Below are 20,819 nucleotides of genomic sequence, written 5' to 3' on the forward strand. Positions count from 1 at the left end.
TTGTGTAAGAAAACTGCAAGCTCAATTTTCCCATCATTTCCTTTACACTGCCTAGTGACACAAGACACAAAAATCATTTGATGATTATTGAGTAACTGGTAACATAAAACATTTTCTACATCCATGAGTGAAAACATGTCAGCACCCTTAGCTACTTCTCATAATATTATTTTAAAAAACGGTTTATTAACACAGATTTTGGACATTTTTGAGAGATTGAGAGGGAGATGAAAGTAAAGGTAAGTGTAAGTTACGGGACAGGGAGAAAAGAGAGAGAGGGGGTAAGTCCAGGATAAGATGAGGATGACTTACTAAGGGTAACTCGCACTCAAACACACTCCCCACTCCCCAGGTAATTGGCGTCATGAAAACCTGCTTGCCAGTCTGACACAATGACCCTGCACCATAGTCCATCAGCCCCACGCGCTCCAGCTCATCCCTTAGGGGCAACACTGCTACACTTTTGGAGCTTGGACCCTCAACCCTTACACTGAACAACTGTGAGTAAGCAGTAATTATTGGATGAAGAAATCCTAAAAGAAAGAGAGGATTTTATATATAGTCCAAATAAAAACTTAAAAACCCAACTATTATTGCCATTCCTTTGAAGAATACCAGATAAAACATTCACTCACAGTCACTTAACTTGGTACATCTGTTCAACTGCTTGTTATGCTCATGCTGCATATCAACACCTAGAAGGTTAATTTGTCTGCAAATATGTTTGTAATATACTTTCTCCCACCATTGCCCAACTGTTAATTTTACCACCTCATAAAGTTGTTCATTAGCCAACATGTTTGTGATTAGCTTGTTTTATTGGTTTTGGATTTTTTTCCAAGACTGGTAAGATAAATTGAATCAGAAAGTTATGGCTCCTGAATTTATTGGATTGCCAGTAAACATCTTTCCTCTCCACAGGTGCTGCCCCCTAACTGTGTTAACGTAACACCGTGTAACTGTGTAAACATTCTTGGTTCTCTCAGATGTGTTTTCTGCTAAGGTGGTGGTGCAAATCACTCATTGCTGCAATTATTACCACAGTTATGTCTTCAGCTAAGCCCTTAGCATGTGTGACCCTAACCCACGTTTCCTTTACGGAAATTTTAAATCATAAAATAGTATTATAATATATATATAATAACTCGATAGAACGCTTATTTCCACATCATCAGCTAACCAGGCCATCATATGCATCAAATCAAATAAATGCATAGGTATGTAGACATGTTGGAGATGACCTGCTGAATTAGAATCAAGCTTCAAAAGGGGAATGAAAAGGTTATTTAAGTGACTTTGAACGTGGCATGGTTGTTGGTGCTCGATGGACAGGACTTAGGATTTCAGAAAATGCTGATCTACAGGGATAACGTTTAAAATGGTCCACTTAAGTCTCTCAAACACATACGCTTTCCCTTCTCAGTCCAAGAGAGTCCTAATAGGGCTGGCCATGACTCATGCCACATAACAACAATTAACAGAGCATTTCATTTGTCTGCATTAATGCCTGTAATGCCCAGCCAGCAATTTGATTTCAATAATAAGGCAATAGCAATTGTATTACCTTAATTTATTGGTAGAATTAAATTCGGAAACACAAACCAATGTGAAATATAAACATAGAAACTTTATGGTGCTATGTTTATAAGGTTACTGTGAAAGACAGAAGCATGATTCCCGTGTGTGAACTCTATAGATGAAACCATATGACGAAAGGTCAGCAGACTCTCAGATGTGCATTCCTACTCAAGAGAGTTAAAGGTAAACTCTACAGTGCCCACAACAAAAAGCCTGCTGTGCACTTTTAAAATAGCAAAGAGATGCCTGTTGTCTTGGCAACAAAGTAATGCTTCATGAAGGAACCACCATGAGTCCGCCATAAAAGGATACCGCAAACAATACTGCTTTGGTTCTGGCCAAGAGTCAACATTGAAAAAGCAATTAGGCAAATCCATCGAATTTCCCTGCTCGTGACTGCATTAATGTCACAATTACAAACAGTTGGTCTTAGATTTTATTCATCTTCATGTCCATTAGTAGTGTATCCTTACAATAAGTAGCCTGAATATATTCTCTCCCTCCATTGGCGAACTAATCTGATCAACTATTCGCTGAATATTTTCTCTACAGAGCAGGGTCTCCCTAAAATAGGCACTGATTGGACAAAGCAACACCACCACAAATTGTGTAAAAAGTCCCTCACTTGAACAACAAATATAGAGCAAATACATGCAAATAACAATGTTATTCAGTGTTTGTTTCCACATCATGGTCTAGAGCAGTGATTATTGAGCCCATTGACCTACAGTGAAGTTGCCAGAGTAGCTCCATGAATTATCGAGTGGTGCAAAACTAAATGTTTTTAAAAAGTACAGGTACAGTTCCAATACTTCCATCTTACCCATGTGTGCCCTCTCCATAGGTTGAAAAACAGTAGAAATGTCATTATTTTTAAAAGCATTTACTTACAGTGAAATTCCAGAGAGTAGAAAATACGGTGGCAGTACAGTTTCCACAGATATCCCTTTTGGTGCTGATGATAGTTGTAGTGGGAAGAGTGTCCTGTCTGAGACTAAAGCTATATATAACCTAAACAGCTTGTAGCAGTAGCAGACAGCGAGCCGGATCTGGCTTTTCCATGTCGCATTGACAGATTTGCCATAAGAAATCTCATTCTGGATGGCTGTAAAGCTTCACAGCACAGGAAAGTACAAGAACAAGAAGCCTCACTCTAGGGCTCTGTCCCTAGAACAAATGAAGGGGAGGGGGTGAGCAGCGAGGGAAAGATGGAGGAAGTGAGAGAGGGAGGCAAGGAGGGAGCAAGGTGGTGTCCTGTGCATACTACATAGGACCTGCTAGCATCAAGTCATCAAGCCAGGATACATGAGGGGGTTACATCAGTGTAAAAATCTAGAGTTTTCAACAGCCACATAAACTAAGGAAATATAAAGTGTAAGCTAATTGTGAGAGAACAGCCTAATAACCAAGCTGAAAATAAGGTAACGTATGCTAGATTATTAGAATATAGCAATGTACTTTCATAATGAAACATTCCTCTAATAAGTCAAATAAAGGTTTATTTCTTTTACTTCAGTTAGATTTTTTCTCTAAAGATTATAATGAATCACTCTCAGTGGCAGGGAAAGAATTTTGCTCTCTGAATAAAGCTGCTGTAGGTTGAGCCACAAGGAAAATTAAAACTTGTTGGACAATTCCCCAGGAACAACTGAGTGTGCATGGATATGCAGGAGTGTCTTGTTGTGTCGCTTGTGCACTGCACTCTATTGTTAGTAATCTTGACAACACACACACACACACATACAGTACATGCAACAGAAAAGGATGATACACAAGGAAGTGGCGGTCTTCCCATGCCCTCCTGCCCTTTTTGCTAGATTTGGAAATCTCCCACAGACCGAGCTGTAAATAGACAATACCCACAAACCACACACACACAGAGTGTATCCAGTGGCTGGAGAGGACATTACATTTACATTTCCAAGACACTTTAACCTTCACCAAAACTACTACTATATTGAACCTAACGTTAAAACCTGTCTTCCTAACACCTGATAGGACATTAAGGGGCACTGAAGAAATCTCTACTACTACTAAGAAGTCTCTACTCTACTTGTACGTATGTTACAGTAAACATCTGCCATAAAGATGATATAGAGACACACCTCAATAGAGAGCTCAGTTAAAATATTTAGAAAAATACTTTAAATTCTTATATACAACTGGGAGAGAATACACAGGCTTATTTCTACAGTGTGTGCTATATTATTTGTGAGGAACATCATTGATAGCTAATTGATTAAGAGTGGTGCAAACAAGGGAAAAAACAACAGAAATGGAGAATAAAGACTCAAGGGAAGTGTGATTTAATGTTTGATTCGCAACTCCCTTTCACCCAGCATGCTTTTTTTGCAAAAGATTTTCTTTTTTTTAAAAGCTACAAAACAGAATGTTAAAATGTAATGGCTTCATGCTGTGTGCTTAAGAACAGCTCAGTTTGAGCAACAAAAGATACAAAACAACTCCAATGCCACAACTATTCCATAAAATAACAAATGACTGTGGCCAGCTGAATGGCCAGGCTGTTGTATTTTACTGTGAAAGCCAATGCACACCCATATACTACAACGTTGTTTCAATCTAGATTCTTTACCTCTGCAAGAGATCAAGGTTCTTCATACCTCCATTTCGACTTAATGGGCTTGATGGTAACCCCATGACCTGCAGTGGGACACTGACCTAAAGCCATTTCATATCCTACTGTATATATCTTTATGACCCACATGTATCAGTCAAAGGCACATAAAAATCCAACCCAGTCCACATTGGAGACATAAATGACCTCAGCATCTAGCTACCAGAGAACAACATAACCAGCCCTTGATAACATGAGCCTTAGGTGAAGATTAATTACTTTTATATATAACATACTGCACAACAGACACCAAACCCTGTCTGTTGTCCACACATTTATAACATTAAAAATGTTGATTTTTCTTTTGCACCTAGCATTGCGTTCCATCCTACAACCACAAATAATCAAAAAATGTTAAAGGACAGGAGTCATATCATATCATTCCTTATTTCAGTGGTTTCTTTTTCATAAAAATAACCAAAAAAGTCTCAACCTTACTATGTAAAGTGCCTTGAGATAACGCAAGTTGTGATTTGCAATATAAATGTATTTGATTTGTAGATGCTCTAAATTCAGCTATTCAATTTGTTTCTATCATGGACAATTTATCAATTAGCTTTCCTTTTCACAAACCACACGTTCAGTCCCAACATACATCTTGAAAAAAACTCCCTCACTCCCTTGTCTAAAGCCACACAACCACGCACAGTGTAACATGAACAGTAAGTCAGCAGGAAAGAACTTAGGTGACCACTCAGGGGGCACCTGCTGTGCCTCATAGGTGACAGGAATTTTAAGCCTTAGAGGTTGAATTATGAAAGTAAAAATGTCCAAAAACAATGAATGTATAAAATATACACAGAAGGGTCCTTTAGGTCTGCTTACATGGAAACACTCGTTTTTCCCCCTAAAAATACCCTGTGATTTTGATGTTTCCAACTGTAAATGCAGCAATTTCACTGCCCATATCCTGCCATGGGTACGACAGATGCTCCATCTAACACACCAAATCAAAGGCAACCCACACAGAGAAGTTCCTCGACTATTTTGTACAGTAATGATGGTGTTGGCTTGGAAATAATAACCTTGGACTTTTTTTTTTCTTAAACATCTATTTAAATTCATATATGCAGGGTTTGTTGGTTGCTGTTCAGTAATAGAGAAATCTTTTCAACATCATCAGCACAGGAGAACACATCATCACAGGCAAGGAGGCATGATTGCATGTTAAATGTAACTGTGAGCAACAAGCCAGTTGCAGATTTACATATTAACAGGTGTGTGTCATGGTGCTTATCTCGTGTGTTGATGCTCACAGGTTTTGGCTCTTGGCTTGGCATGCTTGACATAATTTGGCCCTTGGGGGAAACTAAATGAGGACTCCTGATATAAACTTCATGTTAAGCTGCATTCTCGCCACAAGTAGGGGAAACTTTAAGTACCACTAACCCTTTTTAAGAAACTGAGACCCAATCCAGATTATCCACTTTTGCTCTGCTCTACTCTGTAGAGAAAGCCTGCACAGCTTTATAATGGTGTAAATGGTATTTTGTAACGACACAACAGACATAAACACCTAACACACGTTGAGATCAGATCTATCTGCATTAGACAAACTCATCAAAAAACATTATTTTGCTAGCAAAGACCAGTGAAGATTTACAGGCAGCAATGCAAGTTTTTCACTTACACTGTTGTAATGAATAATTCCTCAAAATATAAATAGGTTTGACCTGAATGCTCCACATACAAACAGCCCACTGAAGTTTTAGATTATTTAACTATAAGTGCTGGAAGTCCAATTTTGCCAAGACTCACAAGTCAGGCAGGTTGGCACAGCGTAGCTTACAACAACATAATAAACCTTTGCTGCTTTTTTTTAAGGGTAAAGTGCAATCTGGGAGCTACGTTTGGCACACTTAGACACAAGGCATCTATATATTAAGAGGGCACTACTGGCAAGCTGTAGCTACCACCTGTGCCCATGGCTATTGCTGTTATCGGCAGTATAACAGCAATATATATATGCTGTCTACAGACGGCTATTGCAAAACAACAGATGGGCAGCCAAATGTTGTGCAGCAACACAATAATACAGTAATACTGTTAAAATTACTAACTAAAATTATTAACTAGTGAAACAAACATATAACAGGTGTTTCAATTTGGGTGTGTTGTTCATTACATTACATTTTTGCCCACATTTATCAGTTTGTCAGTGAGCAAGATACGTGTAGGCAATAAAACCTAATTATTGTAAGCTTATTTTGCCTTAGTATGTGTTGGTGATGACTAATTGATCTAAATTGATTAAATTTTCCCTCTTCCTTTCATTTCGCCTCACTTTATTTTAGAATCGTGCCACAATATCAACACACATCCAACAGAGAAAAGAAATGCACATTTTACTCAGCGCCCACTTTTATGAAACTGGAAAACACAAATTACTCTGAGCTCAAATTTTGATTAGCACATTTTGACAGCCAAGACCACCCATCACTTTTATCACTGTGAGATTACACCATGGACAACTTTGCGTTTGATCAAGCTGCCGAGTGAGACAGGCCGAGGGGAGGGAAGAGATGAGAGAACAGAGAGACACTGACAAGAAACATAATAAGAGACTAGTTTTTATCCATCTGTCCAAACATTCTGAGAGGACCATGCTGCCTATTGCCCACAATAGTATTTCAGATTGCTGCAGTGAGAATTAGACATGGTTAAATTAATTCTAAAGGACTCAATGTGCAGCAGTAATTAACAGTCTAAAAGCTCATTAAAATTCATTTCATTAACTAATAGCACATTCTTTGTGCAGATGCTTGTGTAAACAACAAACATAATGGTATATTTTCTTTTAGGGTTTTGCCAAGAAACTGAATTGATTGTATTTTCTGTTCACGCTGTTTTGCTTTAATCCCTCAACCAGCATTCGTTCACTACACTACCTCTCAGACTTTACACGGTAGCCAATGCCCAGCATGACCTGATCTCCAATACCACACACTGACATGTTATACAGCAAACATGTCAGCTGCTAGATGTACTGAAAAAGAACCAATGTAATTATGTATGCATTATTCAGTGTCAGAGGAGCAGTAATAAACAAGCTACTGTTTGTGAGGAAGACTAATGATGAAAGCAATCTGCCATATCAAACTTTGATTTTTATTTATGTACCATTCACACAATAGAGGGCCATTAATGTAACTAACAGGGGCTTTTATTTATATCTATTGGTCATTATTGTCCAGGGTGTACCCCGCCTATTGTAGATGATGGATGGATGGATGGATGGATGGTGATTATATAACTTTACTGAGACAGAAAAGGAAACACTGGTATTCCACAGGTTTATAAGTGCAGTCCAAAAGGGGAAGGCAAAATATCCAATGAGTTTAAATTCACTGGGCAAAAACACCCTGTTGATAGCAGAGGTCAGAGGATAATAGGGGTGGGTCAAAATATTAATTTGGTGATATATCATCGTCCTTCCTCATGCAATACAATAATGGATAAGCCAAGGCAAATATCGATATTTCATGTCTCCTCGACGGCGGCGCAACAGTTACCTGGCCGAATAAGAGGGAGTTTACAGCGGTATAATGGCGAGGAAAGCTACATTAAGAGATGACCTTTCCATGTTCAACACATAGACTTTATGAACTTTGTTCTCTACGTTGTGAATAAATAGAAAAACCCTACACTTTCACAGATGTTTTGTTTCCTTCAGTTATACAGATATTGTGATGTATGATTACCTTGCAGTATATCGATTATCACATAATCGATGCATGGGATATTATTGTGAGGTACCTTGCGATTCCCACCTCCAGAGGGGTAGGACAGACTGGACTGAGCTGATAGACACACAACAGTAATTCACAGAACCACTTCTTACAACCAAGGCATGCAAAAGACCATCACCTAGAGCGTTACAGTAAATGGGCAAAAGCAGCAGAAGACCATATCAGGTGCCACTCCTGCCACTTTATTATGTGTCCTGGGTAGCTCATAAAGTGGCCAGTGAGTGCATATCATCAGTGAGTCACGATGTCTTTAAACTGTGCAATATAAATAACGAATGTGCAGCATACATAATCAAAAAATAGAAGTGGAAAAGATACTAATTTGTTGCATCCACCCCCTCTGTTGTACAGCACCTGCGGCAGATTGCACGTCTCTGTGGCAACGACAGCAGACTGAATGGGTAGCAACAGTGTCATTCTGTCGACGCATCTCACTACGGATGCCACAGTATCTCTCCCCTTATCACTCAGCCCACGGTGACAGCGCTCTCCCAACAACCGCGACACACACAGACACGCAAAATCGACACTAAAATCACGATTATTCCACTTCCATTCCCCACACTAACAATCAACGTGTTGAGTTGTTGGGTGTTTTTATTTTTTCAAATCGGATGATTGTCTTACCTGTTTCTGCTGATCCTGGAGGGAGTGGACGGGGGTGAGGGTAATGAAGAGGAGGCAGGCGCATCAGGATGAAGATAGATGCTGCTCTGTGGCTCAGTCACGACGCAGTCCCAAATGCGTTCATCCACTTTGCGCTGTGTGGTGGTGCAGTTAATTCGGCCACAGCTTCCTTTAACTACAGGCGAATAAGGAGCTCAATTGTTGCGTAACATTTAACAGAATCTACGGTTTAGTGTACCATGTATTTATTTGGCTGTGTAGAGAAGTCAATTAAAGCAGGCGTTTAACGTGAGGTTGAAGCGACGTAAACTTAGACTGGCAATCAATTTACCCTCAATCATTAACGAGTGTGAAAGGAAGAAAACCTTCACACATGACTATTTCTAATAAACAATGTATTATTAATAATGATAATAATGTGCTGTACAAATATAGATGTAAGGACATCAATGCCTTTTCTTTTGTATCCGTATTGTACGTTTTAAATACAGTTAGACGCTAAGAGGCTAAGCTAAAATAGAAGCTAGGAAAGGTTTCCCCAACAAAAAACACATTCTTGTCATTTCACACAGTTTCCATGACAGTAACAGCTTACCTTTCCCATTAGTTTTTCTTATAGGTGACCTTCACTGCCTTAGCTTTCGCCCAAAATGTAACTCTAATTTCAACACCCGTTTACCCGCTGCACCTGTGGGCTACATGCTGCGTTTAAATGGCTATTTTACGTTCACAAATTCAAACTCGGACATTTCAGGAACGTTTGACCGAAACGACTACACAAATGACCATAAAATGTTAACATGTTCGTAGAGAGCCACCAATAACCTTGGAAATGTGAGAAAGTTGTCGCCAAGTCGAAATATTACACGATTTCTCCCGTTATTTACTGCGCGTGCTTACTGCTAATGACGCAGTTAAATGGCTGTTTTACGTTCACAAATTCAAACTCGGACGTTTGACCGAAACGACTATAGAAATGACAATAAAATGTTAACACGTTCGTAGAGAGCCACCAATAACTTTGGAAATGTGAGAAAGTTGTCGCTAAGTCGAAATATTACACGATTTCTCCCGTTATTTACTGCGCATACTTACTGCTAATGACGCAGTTAGCCTAAGCTAGCTTGGAGTCCCATTAATGGCCGACCTTCAAAAACAGAGTCCTTTTGTAAGACAGTTTGAAAGTGTATATTCACCGACTCTAGTGAAATTAGAGTATTATTCCCTCAAACGAAATTCAGAGTGATTAAAGTATCCACGACACATATTAAATCTATTTTCCCTCCACAAAATCCCTTCCCTTCATTAGTTTTTGAGCAATTATAATGTTCATGTACTTCAAATCTAACTATATAAAAGTATAATGTGTACATAGTGGCTTCACAAGCTGAGGGAAATGACATTTTTCAAAGATTGTTGACTTGGGTGTTCAAACAGGAGCTGCAAAAATATTCATTTTGATTCAAAATAGAGATGGTATGACACATATCAGGGTAATGGAAGCATTAATGAACGTTATATTTATATACATACCAATACTTATTATTCATCCAGTTGATGGACCACCACACTGGCTGGTCGGTCCTTTTCATCCATGTAGTCTTGAAAACGCACTTCTTTGTCTCCATTAATGACGTCACTGCAGCACAACATCATGAGACTTCTTGAACATCAACTGACCTGGTGCTTCATTTGTAAAACTGTGTGTAATTACGTGTGAAAACATGATAGTTGTACAAAACACAAAGTGCTTCGGCACATAAATGTTCAGATTTATAAAACCATAAGAGAAACCTTATATGGTTCCACTTAGCACTTTTATTTCTAAGAGTGTACAGTTCCCTCCAAACACATGCAGAGGTGAAAAATGGTCTTTTGGGATGTGGCAGATGCTGCGAATGCAGCTGCTTCATTAGGCCAAAAGTGAGCTCCACAACAGCACACAGTAGAGTTTCCGCTCCTCTGCGCACAGTGGGATGATGGGGGGGGGGGGGGGGGAGGCACTGCTTAAGTCAACATCCATGGTTGCCTGCAAGGTTAAAGAATGAGTTAGTGTAAGGGGATTGTTAGTAAAAAAAATAGGATTTGTACGTACAGTAATCGCCGTACCTAGAAGCCCTGGATCCAGTGTGGCACAGAGATCCAACAAGACAGCGCGTGGATGTTGGAACCGACTCACAATCCATTCATTCATCTCTCTCTGAAGCTTTCATTTCCCTCATCCTCTAGCAGTGCCAAATAAGCCATTTTGCACCAGCGCACATTCTGTTTACATTTCTTTTAATTCCCTGTTAAGTACTACTCACAGTTTGAGGTGGTACTTTTAAGTGCCATATTGGTTCAGTGGGAAATAAAGTGCTCAAGTAAGTATTCAGCAAAGTGTGCAAATCTTTAAAAAGGAGTTATTTTGGCTCAGTGATGGTACTTTTAAAAGTTTGTCTTCTTTTTCAACTCAGAGAGCTTCAGAGTTTTTAGGGTAGAGGCATTTCAATATACTGTGTTAATAATGTAGTAGTCTGCAAAGAGCAAATGTTTATGAACACAACTATTTTAAGTCCAACAATATGTCAAAAGGGGAAAAAAAAAGAAACCGAGGGTTTGCTCAACTGCTAATTAACAGTTTTTCACTAACACCATGCCTGTGGATGTCAGTATAAACCCGGAAATTCAAATCACCTTAAAACACAATTTTAATGATCAATGTAATGTGTGGTTTACAGTGTAATGTTCAACATCAAGTCTTAAACAACCATTGTGCTTCAATGTTTCCAACAAGATAACACATGGATTGGCCATCAGAGTCCAGACCTTGCATCCAACTGAGAATCTTTGGTTCTGTGCTGGAGAAGACATAAGATAGTATAACACATTGCATCATATATACAAGATCATACAAAGATAGTGCAACCATGTATTGAAATTGTGTTGACATTACATAAGCTTATCAAAGGGATGTGGTGCCATGGCGAATGTACTGTCATTTGTTCTGAGTTTTTTTTCCCCCCTCCACATTAGTTTCAGACTTCTATAAAGTGAAGCATTAAGAATTTAACAAAAGGCATTTCTTGACCTTTGAATTTTTCAGTTGTAAAAAAAAAAAAAAAAGGTCATATTGACCTTGGGCAGTGACCACCAAACTATCATCAGAGAGTCTCGAGTCAGAGTGAATGTTTGTAACAAATGTACATGACATTCACAAGAATGAGACAACGGACAGACAAAGAATAACCTGAAAACTTCACTCTGGCCATGACTGCTGCTGGTGCGATGGCATAGAAACTAGGACGTTCTCGTAACAATGAAGCTCATGGAATGACCTAGTGGAGGATTAATGGATATTTCCATGATATGACAGCTAGTTACTGGGTCATCTGTAATCAGGACAAATGAGATACAATATTCTCACCGATAGTATAATTTGTGAAAATAGTACCATTGTATTGTAAAACTAGAAAGCCACCAGGTGTGTTCAGATTATATCGTTTCTGTGTAAAGATAAGCAGTCCCTAGTTGCAGCAACTGAACAGATATCAGGGTATCAATATTCATGCTAATTAAAGGGATAGTTATGTTTTGTACAGAATAGCACTCACCGAATCAAATCTACAGTACACCTGCGACATTTTAAGATAACTTCACCAACAGACAGACTTTTCATACAGGAAACTGAAGTTTGCCTCTAAATCTCAGAGAAAAATTGTTTGTGCTTGCAGAAGCATGAGAGCTGTTGGTCTATTGTTGCCTCATTTGGTAAGCTCGTCTCCCTTTGGAAAATAGAAAATGTTACGTTTCAAGCAAATATACAATATTTGATACAGATTGTGTTGCTCTATCTTCAACTTTCTTTCTTGGTTTTCCAATGTGTGCAGGATCTCAAAAAAAACCATCAATTTTGAATCTCAGTCACCTTTTATTTACTCCATTAGTCACCCAAAATAGTACATTGTCCGTTTTGTTGCCATTTGTTTCATTACAGATTGCCTTTATCCCAAAGGCACAGCAGCCTGAAAGTCCATTTCATTATTTGAAAGCCTTTTCATTTGTCAAAGGATTCATATGTAACAGAAGAATGAGTTTGTGTGTGAAATTAAAAATGGTTAGACACACACCAATTAGAAAAACCGAGCGCATGAGCAGTGGGCAGTACTTATCTGCACCATGGGGGAAATGGGGGGGGGGGGGTGGGTGTTATTTGGGCGGCTTGTTCAGGAGCCCTTGAATAATCCCTGGATTTGAATCGACAACCCTCCAGTTACAAGCACAATTCCATTCCTCTTGGCCACGGCCTGCCCCAAGGACAATACGCTAAATTGGGACCCATTCATGAGCCACAGCAATAATTACTCTGGACCAGTGATCCCCCAAACTGGAGTACTTGTACCACCAGGGGTACGTGCAGTGACGTACGTGGGACGGAAAGACAAAAAACATGATTTGCAAACAGCCTGATTACATTTTTGAAAGTGGCATATAAATAGACAAACAGTGCAGTAGATTTCTTGACGGGAAGTAGTTTGCATAATTCTTCATAACTGCTTCAATAAAAAAAGCATTGGTTGTATTGACAAGATAGACGGTTCCCAGGAATCTTAATTAGCGTCTGATTCATACTCACATTCCTGCATCTGTCCAGTAACTTTGTTCAGATGCTGTGAATAAAAGATATAGAAGTACGGCAACTTTTATGTCCAGGATAAATACAGTCCAATTACACTTTGTGCTGTCTAAGAAGACTGTCACTGACAACTGGTGACAAAAGAAAGGAAATATGAATTTAAGAGAGAGATGATAAGTTATCAGGTCTCATAATAACTGTCATAATTTTATCAACATGTATTCTTATGAGTGGCTGCTGGCATCAGTGGGTAAAAAAACTTAAATGTATGACATTTCTGATGTATCCAAGACAAATGTTGACAGTGAGATCCCAGGATGTTATGGTCTTTTTTTTTTATCGAATTATGCTTCAGCAGTTGTTGGAAGAACTCTCACAAACAAAGTTTTGGTGTCTAGAGATTTTGCTGATGCATCAGCTGGCAGTTCTGAAAAACAGAAGAAGAAGAAGAAGAAAAAAGGGTTGCATTATGCTTGATATTAAGCAATCACAAAATATAAGGGGAAAACAACCTCAACACTAAGGGGATTTCAATTTAAGGCAATGAAAGAAAAATGAGTGGGCAAATCTATTAATGAGTAAATCAAGCAATTAAATAATGAAATATTCCAATTCTTATTTAATTTAATTTACTGGATGATTCAAATGATTGTTTTCAATCATCTAAATTTGCCCAATAATAATCACAATAAGATATTTAATTCATTAACAGCGTAAGTGAGTTAATGTACCAGTGTAATTAAGAATAACAGGTAACCTAAATTGCCCCTCATGGCTTTCTTATTCACACTTTCTCTGAAATGAAAAATGTCTACAGCAAAATCCCTACATACACAGGCTATGATAAGACATTTAAAACATTATAATGCCTTTCTTATCATTTTCTCAAAACTACTTTTGTTATAAGCTGTTGGAGGTAAAATCTATGAGTCTAAATGTGCTGTCACTGTATATGGGTCTAGCATTTTCCAACGTTATATCAGTTAAAAACCTCATTTGGACCTGATTCTCTGGGGCAATCTCATGCCAGGCTAAATCCAGTTTGGAACATGTATTTATATAATTTTTAATTACGATTAAAATGACGTACACTACACGTGAACTTGCTGCTTCTCCATAAATTTAAATCCAACAAAGTAGGTTCTTATTATTTCCTTCTGCAGCCAGGGAATATAAGATAGTCTCCAACTAAATGTCAGTCAAAGCCTCAATGGGTGTTACGTCTACAGCATGGAAGTAAATGAGTAAAAATACCAACTACTCCATCTTACCCTGGGTGAGGTCCTGGTCCAGGTAGAGTTTAAGCCGTCTGCTGCGAAGGCCGAAAACCTTGGCCGTTTCAGATAGAAGAGCTGAGTAGTCGAGCCCATTCTGGCCCACTGGGTTCACCAGGAGAAGGGTGCCAACGTCTCCTGTTTGGCATTCTTAAGGAGATGGATTGAGTATTTAAGACAAGTTTATCAGACATATTTCACATTCTGTATGAAGAAAAAAGGATCAGCTTGTCCTTCGGGTTAGTTCACAAGCCTTGGTATATAAGAGGGGACGACAAGGAGAGAGGATGAGAGACGAGGTCCGGCTGATTAGTGAATGGAGGTAGATCCAAGACGAATATTCAATTCAATCCGACTCACAAGAAAAAAGTATATAGACAAGAATGAATCGGTTGTGAATGAAAAGGACATTTTCTTTACTCCACTCCGATAGTGCAGAGTCATTCTGTTGATAACATTGATTCATTTTTAATTTAACCTTAGAAAGCACTGACGGAGTGAGCAGTGCACTCCAATGAAACTGCCACAGCTTTTACTCAGAAAGCAACTCGACTAGAGTCAAGTGTGCTACTAACACCTAATGCAGCATCAAGTTGACGGCCTTAATCAGAGCCGAGGAGCGGCAAACGAGATCTGACAAGCTCACTTCTTCTCAACTACTGCTGATTTTGTGCCTTCAGGGGATCATCGTTGATGATAAAAATATGATCAAGTAAGGTCAGTTTGATCGATAAAAGTGAGAGAAACAACTTATTAGTTGTGATATACTGTATGTGCGTGTGTGTGTTTCTCACCAGCTGGCCGTGCGTCGCAGAGCAGCAGGTTCACATATGGACACAGGAGGGCGTCGGAGGAGGAGGGGACAGGGCCAGGGGGCGTGGAGCCTGAAGTCACCGACAACATCTTACCACTCAGAGCCTGGAGGTCCATCTTACTGGTCAATTCTGTGATTTGTAAACACACAAAGGCATACATCAATGGAAAACAGACTAAATCATCAGATGAGGTTGTTGAAATAGTCAAAATATACGTAAAAATAATTAAAATGAAAATAAAAACTGAAACAAGTTTTTCTTCCCAGTTAAGAATGATGGCCAGTCCAACTACAAACACACATACACAGGCAGATCAGTTCTCACCAGTTCCTCCACTGAAGAATCTGAGCTGCTGGGTGTTATTTGTTCCAAAGATGCTGCTGCACACTCTCTTCAGCTTGTCCACATTGAGCCTGTTATCTCCTTTGGGGTTTTCCAGCAGCACCACACCATCTGACCAAGAGATCATTCAGAGAGAAATGCCAATGTAGTCAAACGTTGACAGCATGTATATTTTTCTTCAGAATTATACAGTATACACTTCGGGCTGGAAAAAACAGGTTTTCCCCTTTCCCCTGCTTCATGTGATACCTTGTTCTTTGTTGTTGACCTTCACCCTAAGGTTCACGTAGTTGCAAGCCGGTCCATTCAGAGAGACCCGAGAACCTGAGGATCCCTTTACAATGATAAACTCCAAGTCTGAGCCCTTCAGCTGCAACAAAGAAAAACAAAAACAGCATGAACAATGTTTACATTTAACTACTATTTCATTTAATGAAGTGAGGACCCTTGTCCTTGTCTTCACTCTTAATAAATATTATGTGTATCATGTAGAGGACACAATATTCCTGGATGCCTGTTGGAATCTACTCATACCTGAGTCTTTTCCTGTATGATAACACTGGCAGTTTTGGGGACAGGGAAGGGCAGCAGTGGAGCCTTGATGGTCGCGAGGATGAAGTCTGTGTGAGCCTGGATGACAGAGTGCAAGTACTCCCTCTCTGGCTGGCAGTGGTAGTACACTGTTATCTCATCTGATGGCACCAAGTGGGCCTAAGGGAAAAGATGTAGAGATAAGAATATTTATTTTCAGAAACTGGGGGGGAAGGTCATTTTTCTCTTGTATTTTGCAATTTCTGTGTAGGGAAAAAAATTAGACATGAGTCAAAAGCGAATTAATATTCTAAAAGTACATCTTAAATAACTTTTTTAATTGCAATCCTTTTTTTTCTTTTTAACCAAACTTGTAATCTGATTAAAACTAATGATGGCATGTCACAATGTAGGAATTCTCTTGAAAGCTTCTTTCACCTTTCTGAGAACTTGAAATCTGGAAGTAATGATTACTGGAAAGGAAGGAGGCAAGGCGGTATGGGATAAATAAAATGGAAGGACAAACAAATCAAATGATGGCAGAAATAAAAAAAAAAAAACGGAAAAGTACAGGAACAAATAAAGGATAAATGGAACGGAGCAATTTTTTCATTGGCTGAAAGTCCATTTATTTTGGCAACTGCCAGCATCCTCTAACCTTGACACATTCAAACACATTGATCTCATCCTAATCTGCAGTCGTGCACATGTGCACAGTCACGCATATTTTCACTGTACAGCGCACACGGATTGTGGTATGTGGCTCAGTGGCACAAGAACAGTTAGCTAGATACACAGGAGCAGTCAATCAATGGAAGGTTTATAGGCTTTTCCTGCCAAGTCAAGGTACTGACCCTGCGTGTGTGTGTGTGTGTGTGTGTGTGTGTGTGTGTGTGTGTGTGTGTGTGTGTGTGTGTGTGTGTGTGTGTGTGTGTGTGTGTGTGTGTGTCACTTCAAACACAGCTACAGAAAACTCTAGATAGTGAGGAACCCATTAAAAAAAAGCAAACGCTGACCCCCATTTCTCAACAGTGCTTATGCTAAAAAAACAAAACAATAAACACTGGTAAATATATATAAGCACACCCACAAACTACTACCAAACACGTCAAAGAATTGTTAAAAATTAATTCCCATGCCCAGGGTGGAAAATTCCTAACAGATCTCAGTTTGAAATAACTAGAGGAATTTAGTTTGGCCAGGAGCCAGTACACACCACTGCTATAGGGGGATGGAAAAAACTGTTTGTTGCTTGTGAAAACAAGGGGCTGCTGGCTAATCCGTCTTTACTCCATAGACCACTTCAAAAGGTCCAACATTAGAATCTGAAAGGGGCCAGACTGTAATTAAGCTTCCATTAAGCCTGCCTTATGATGGAGAAACTTCTAACTGTGACGCTGCAGTGGAAAAGATTTAAAAACTGCCTCAACAAAATTAGCAAGGGACATAAAGGGGTAAAACAAGCGAGAGAGTCAAATACAGTTTCTCCAGTTTATTGTGCAAGTCTTTACGATTAGTTAGATTAGCAATGCTATAATGACCAGAAAGGAAATTATTTATTATTTATTATGAAGACATCGAGACGAGCAACACATATGCAGTAAAAATTAGTTAGGCTAGTTAGTTACCTAGCTGGGCACGTTAACGGCAGCAATGTTAACGCCTGACGCGTTTCCATGACGACTGACCAGAAAAAGATGTGCGGAACGTCATGTTTACATGACTCCCGATTGTTAAAATGAGTCTCTAAAGTAACGCTAAACTCTAAAAACAGAGGCACACATACGCAGTACACCGGTACACTGGTTATTTGTAGTGCTGCTCTTTTCGTTTAATAAACCGGCCGCTCCAGTTCGACTGTTGGTGTGCTAACTGCGCTAAAGGAGCTAATGCAGCTAGCAGAGCTAACTGGTAAATGGAGCCTGGACTCTGGTGGCGCGGCACGTAAACATGATGTCATGTGTGTCTTTCTCCGGTCAGTTATCATGGAAACGTGACATGCGTTGACGTGCGTCAGCGTTATGCGTGTGCCCAGCACTAGTAAAAATACAAAATTAAAACAAACAAGTTTCTACAGGTTAAAATATCAAGTGTTTAGTGTGACCTATGTTTACAATTGAATAGCACAACTCTCTTAAACTTGGAGTGGAATTTACAAAATTATTAGTAAAACCTGCGTTTTTCTCCTGCTATTGCTAAAAATAGCTGCTGTTGAAAAGGTGTATTGCCAGGTTTATTCAATTTAGTACATTCACCTGTGGCACCCTGAGACAACGCAAATTCTTTAAGAAATACAAATATGATAAAACATGAGATTTTTTAGACGAGTATTAAAATGTCCTGAACAGACCTGATGTTAATAATATTGCTAGTTAGATGAGTGAAAATGTGGTGTAAACAAAAGATTAATACGCTCAGTGCAATAGCAATCATAATTGACATTTTACTAAATAAATGGCTTCAGTACATATTGAGTTGGTGAGAAATCAACTTTCAGTGCTTCTATTTATAACACCATAAAGACTAAAGAGGCAGTTATTGTGCCTGCACTGGCAGGATGAGGGCGTTTAAGGCAGAAAAAACTGGCTTCAAATGTAGTGGTTTATTTGTTTTTTTTACAGATGCCAAACAAGGGAAACCTTGTATTTTGTAGTGGGTCTTTTATTTTTTTATTTTTTAAATAGATGCAATGTAGAACAAACCTGCCAACAGTGGATGTGCAGATTGCTGTCAATGTTATAAATACCACACACAGACATTGGGTTATTTTCTTTAGTTTCTTATTTTCTCATCCACTGCCTTTCTTCTGCTTAATTGTCATATTATATAATTGTATCTTCAAGTCAAGCATCCTTCCCCACTTGCTCAGTGGCATGTTTTGCTCGCTGTGGCGCCGCCCAGATTACATATATTGACAAACTGTTTCAAATATGTCAGATTGTATTCATTACACACTGGATTGTAGAATTCAGTGGTGGCCTGTTATATGTCACTCTCGCCCAGAGCTAATATTGCTCCTGAAATACTTTCCTCACCTTCTTGCGTAGTTTCTGAATGCGGTTGATGACTTCTCGGGCAACACCTTCATCCATCATGGACTGGTCTGGGGAGACGTCCAACAGCACCAAGACCTAGAGATGAGGAAGTCAGAGATTTAAGAATAATATGATTGGATAATATGCTACTGTTCAGATATGAATAATAAAAAAAACACAAAAGATTGTCTCATATTACAACCCTTAGCTTAAAAACAACTATACATACCGTCTACACATACTATAATGCAGTACATGCCAATCAGCCTCTTGTTTACTAGCTATGGGAGCCTCACTTGGAGTATCGATTCAATACCGACCCAAATCACCGCACTGAATGCTGGAAAATGGATATATCTGTTCAACCCTAAATATGATGAAAATGCATAACTCCGCACAGATAAATAACTAAGAGAGGTGTCCACCATCATCTTCATGTGACCAGGAAGCGAGTAAGGGCTGCACATAGATAGATTATATAGACAGACGGATAGATTTTGACCAACGGTTCACCATACACATACACCAATAATACTTCAATAATAACCCATGATGATCAGGGGATAATTAGAAACCTAATAACTAAAAACAACGTGGTATATGATGCTTTTGCTTGTCTCCTTGTTTCCCGTTATTAAGAACAAACACCTCATTGATACATTTTCATCGTGTCCCCACACATTTGTCACATAAAAAAAAAAAAAAACAACAACTAAGCAACAATAATGATAATATTGTAAAATGAATGTGGTGTCGTACAGGGCAGAGCTGCTGGAAGACGGGTATGAGGTGACAGGATAACAGAGAGCACACACACACACACACCAGTGATACAGAGAAAAAGAAGAGAACAGTGAGAACAGAGAGAACAGACAGATGGGAGCTACAGAGTCTGTGCACGAGCACAGTGAAAGTAACAGAATTAAAAAGCCAACTCAGTAAACTGGTATTAAGGTGCAGCCATGTGTTGTAAGAGCACTGATTAGAATGAGGTCTACGGGGAAATGCATGCAAGTTGGATTCCACTTAGACGTGAAATCATTCCATACATCACACTCACAGTTAAGACACGCATTCTTTTGCAGTATATGGCAGCTAAATTCTACTGTCCATAATATAATGTATGTGTCTGATGGGAAAACACCTGTGTACCTGTGCATCAGAGTGCGCTTCGTACTGTGCAGCCGAGTCCGAGCTCTGGTTGAAGGTGTACATCAGCCTCAGGTCCTCCTCGTGGAGCTCATGGCCATCTACCGTGATGGATCCTGAAAATTATTCACAGTAATAATAAAACATTAATACCCACAGTTCCAGCCATCAACATGTTAAACAAGAGTCATTTACAAGGGAAAAAAAAAATACATTTTTAAATATGAATATGCACCTGATGCACAGTTAAAGACTGCAATGCAGCGCCAACATTAACCTTTGAATAATCCACACATTTTGTGCCGTTTAATCATTGACTCCGTTAATTTGCAGAGGACTTAATTTGTCAACTAAAGATATTTGCATTCCAGTTAAAATCATGCTTCTTGGAAAAGAGAGATGTCTAAATCTGGGTAAATATTAAAGGCCATATTTCTAAAAACAAGGAAAAGTACAGGAGATGCTTTCT

At 39.1% G+C, this 20,819-nt stretch overlaps 1 protein-coding gene across 1 annotated transcript in view; it reads right to left on the reverse strand.

Annotated features, from left to right (window-relative positions):
• Positions 1-12,489: 12,489 nt before the first annotated feature.
• Positions 12,490-20,819, reverse strand: part of iars1 (isoleucyl-tRNA synthetase 1) — a 41,612-nt gene continuing 33,282 nt past the window's right edge. The window contains exons 27-34 of the mRNA XM_083892062.1: positions 20,354-20,466; positions 19,202-19,297; positions 16,170-16,346; positions 15,885-16,005; positions 15,618-15,746; positions 15,273-15,422; positions 14,476-14,628; positions 12,490-13,631 (exon numbers count right to left, since the gene is read on the reverse strand). Coding sequence (XP_083748188.1) covers positions 13,549-13,631; positions 14,476-14,628; positions 15,273-15,422; positions 15,618-15,746; positions 15,885-16,005; positions 16,170-16,346; positions 19,202-19,297; positions 20,354-20,466 — 1,022 coding nt within the window. The 3' untranslated portion in view covers positions 12,490-13,548. The remainder of the gene's footprint in view (positions 13,632-14,475; positions 14,629-15,272; positions 15,423-15,617; positions 15,747-15,884; positions 16,006-16,169; positions 16,347-19,201; positions 19,298-20,353; positions 20,467-20,819) is intronic.

This window comes from Microchirus variegatus, assembly GCF_963457635.1.
Source record: "Microchirus variegatus genome assembly, chromosome: 7".
NCBI classification, from domain to species: Eukaryota; Metazoa; Chordata; class Actinopteri; order Pleuronectiformes; family Soleidae; genus Microchirus; species Microchirus variegatus.